At 42.2% G+C, this 3,073-nt stretch overlaps 1 protein-coding gene across 1 annotated transcript in view; it reads left to right on the forward strand.

Moving 5' to 3' along the window:
* Nucleotides 1-264: 264 nt before the first annotated feature.
* LOC117939692 (probable uridine nucleosidase 1) overlaps nt 265-3,073 on the forward strand; it is a 3,367-nt gene continuing 558 nt past the window's right edge. Inside the window, exons 1-7 of the mRNA XM_034865181.1 lie at nt 265-400; nt 1,343-1,523; nt 1,678-1,857; nt 1,951-2,062; nt 2,232-2,368; nt 2,485-2,562; nt 2,994-3,071. Coding sequence (XP_034721072.1) covers nt 303-400; nt 1,343-1,523; nt 1,678-1,857; nt 1,951-2,062; nt 2,232-2,368; nt 2,485-2,562; nt 2,994-3,071 — 864 coding nt within the window. The 5' untranslated portion in view covers nt 265-302. The remainder of the gene's footprint in view (nt 401-1,342; nt 1,524-1,677; nt 1,858-1,950; nt 2,063-2,231; nt 2,369-2,484; nt 2,563-2,993; nt 3,072-3,073) is intronic.

A 3,073-nucleotide genomic window follows, 5' to 3' on the forward strand; every position in this document is an offset into this window, starting at 1 on the left:
TGAATGCAGGATCCTCTGTTATAGTTGCTTTAGCACAGCAATGCAATCCATTGCTTTCAACACTATTCGGTTACAGTTATGTCTTGATGCAACATTTTGTAAACTGCATGGTTCTTCTAAGACCTAAAAACCCTTCTTTCTGTTTTATTGTTTTTCAATGCCAATAATATGGCCAACAACAGGGCAAACACAGCTGGTACATCTCCCAGTCTTATCAAATCAAATATACCTGTGTTGTTAATTCATGCTTTTTTTCCCACAATTTTAAAGGGTGTGTGCCTTATTTGCACCACCTCTACGGTATGTGCCTCTGGTTTATAAAAGGAGGCTCTTCACTGCAGTCCGCCGCTCCACTTTCAACACAGACGTCAGCAAACATCCATCAGGATCCGCGCACCAGGTGAGGATCTTACATTTTAATGTCCTTCAGACCATTTTCAAAGCACAGACATTCGAAGGTGTGTGGATTAGCATGAGACGAGAACTGTGAGATTTACCTTCAAAATATCATTCATGAAAACAACAGTAATCATCTGCTGTTACTGTCACCTTTAAGCATTATGTCGAGATGCATGATATGTTTTTTTGGCACTTTTTATACTATTCTGAATAGCCTAAAGGGGTTTGCATGAAATCTTTTGCGTGAGTGTGAAATAACTTCTAAAAACTCGTCAACCTTGCCACACCTATTGACATGCTGCTCATATTACATGTGCCTACTGTTGCACAGACAAACATTGTTAAACACTTAGTCCAGTCATTTTACTCACAGTCTAAACTTTGAATCCCAAACTTCTTAGATTTATCTAATTTGCTGACTGAGGGGAACATTTGTATCCAACGATTGCATACAACATAACTAAAAGCAAGCTCATGTAGTGTTGCAGGCATAAAAAATACCTTTAGACAAATACTTTACTTCCTGAATTAGGATCATGATGTAAGCAGAGTAGATGTGTGTGTGTGTATGTTGTGAGGAATTGATTTTAGATCAAAGAGTATTTTACATTATTCTGAGGATTCTAGTGAGACAGCAAGAACAAAGTGAAATCTTAACATGTTTAAGTAATAGTATGTCACAGATATTTTACTTCTGCTTTCTAACAAGTTACAAATAGCTTTATTAATGTGTTTTATTTTGTCAAAAGAACTAACAAGTATGCACAATTTGTCTAAATCTTTGTATTTGCATGTGTTTTATTCTGCAGAGTGTTAAGTTCTCTCAGCCATCCTAAATAAGCCAATAACAACAACTTTGGGGTTGCTAGGTTGTGAAAAAAAGCTGTTGGCTGGTGTTGATCCCTCAGCATGACACTTGTTTGGTCTCTTTCTTTTGTTGTAGGATGAAGAAGAAGTTGCTCCTCGACGTGGACACAGGGGTGGATGATGCTCAGGGCATAATGTTGGCCCTGGCGGCCCCCAATGTGGAGATTTTGGGGATCACCTGCTGCCATGGCAACACACCGCTGGAGAACGTCCTCAAGAACACACTGCGTGTCCTGAAAGTCTGCAACAAGCTGGATGTAAGTTTGTGGCTGACTAACTTTGGTGTTCTGACTGATTAAGGGGGTTTTAAGGGGTTAATATGGTAATGTATGCTATTATTCCTGGCTAAACAAAAGCATTGGATATTTGATGATTGCTATATTTCAAACACAACACATACTTACCCTACAGATCCCAGTGTACCGCGGATGTTCAGGGCCTCTGCTGGGTCAAGCGCGCCACGCTGGAGATTACCACGGGAAGGACGGGCTGGGTGACGTCCCAGATCCAGATGCTCCAGGCCTGGAGCTGCTGCAGAAGGCAAATGCCGTGCAGGGAATGATCAAGATTGTGAATGAGAACCCTGGAGAGGTGGGACGAACACTTCGCCCCATCGTGGGTCTGCTCCATCAAACACCTTAAAGATCACTCAAGACTAAATGTGTGTTGGTTTACTTTCTACAGGTGATTCTAGTGGCCACGGCCCCCCTCACTAACCTGGCCGTGGCAATCCAACTGGACCCCTCCCTCCCTAAGAAACTGAAGGCCCTCTACATCATGGGTGGAAACATTGAATGTAGGGTATCTGCTGATAATTTTGAAATATACAGTATATATTTAGTTGTGTGGTATATTCTCCTCCTGTGATTTCCATCTCTGCACTTACGGTGCTGAGAATGATGTGTGTGTGTGTGTGTGTGTGTGTGTGTGTGTGTGTGTGTGTGTGTGTGTGTGTGTGTGTGTAGCCAGGGGTAACACCACAGAGTGTGGAGAGTTTAACTTTGTGGCTGACCCTGAAGCTGCCTTCATTGTGTTGGACCGCTACACCTGTCCCACCTACATCGCCACCTGGGAGTTCAGCTGCAGGAGCAGCCTGCCATGGGTGAGGCTGAACACACAACAGCGCTTTAGACATTATCACTGCCAATTAAACTGAATTAATATATAAAGTAACATGTGTCAAGAGATGTAAAAACGCTGTCTGTTTCCCGCCCTCAGTCTTTTTGTGACCAGTGGCTGGCCCAAAAAACAAAGAAGGCTGCCTTTATGAAAAAGATTTCATCTCTTTCAATGAAGGTAAGCGTGCGTAGATTGTGTTAATACAAGGACGGAAATAATCCTGTTTCAGTCAAATTACAGCATGCAAAACAGAGCATGTCTGCACAAGTAAACAACCATGCAATGTTCTCAGAAGGGTTATTATCACCCCACCTTACAGCACCTTATCCATTAATGTGCCACCCAAATGTTCTGAACTAATACACTTTTCGTAAGTCACTAAATTCCAATATTTTGTATTGCATTTACAGGACCTTTTGTTTTCATCCTGATATGACTGACTGAATGCTATGTAGGGCGGGTAGTTTTTAATGCTTTTGACAATAAATCAACAGAGAACCCTGTACATGCTGTTTGGGGGCCCTCTAGTGGCAGCTTTTCCTCTGGTGCTTTCAAAGCCATATGATCACGTCACATGTCTAAATGTGCCTTATGTATTGTCTTTGCAGAAAGCTCAGTCAGCAGATTATCAAAAGGAGATCACAGAAGGAAAAGGGTTCAATTCCTGTGACACGTACGCCGTGGCCGC

Source organism: Etheostoma cragini, chromosome 24 (genome assembly GCF_013103735.1).
Source record: "Etheostoma cragini isolate CJK2018 chromosome 24, CSU_Ecrag_1.0, whole genome shotgun sequence".
Taxonomy (NCBI): domain Eukaryota; kingdom Metazoa; phylum Chordata; class Actinopteri; order Perciformes; family Percidae; genus Etheostoma; species Etheostoma cragini.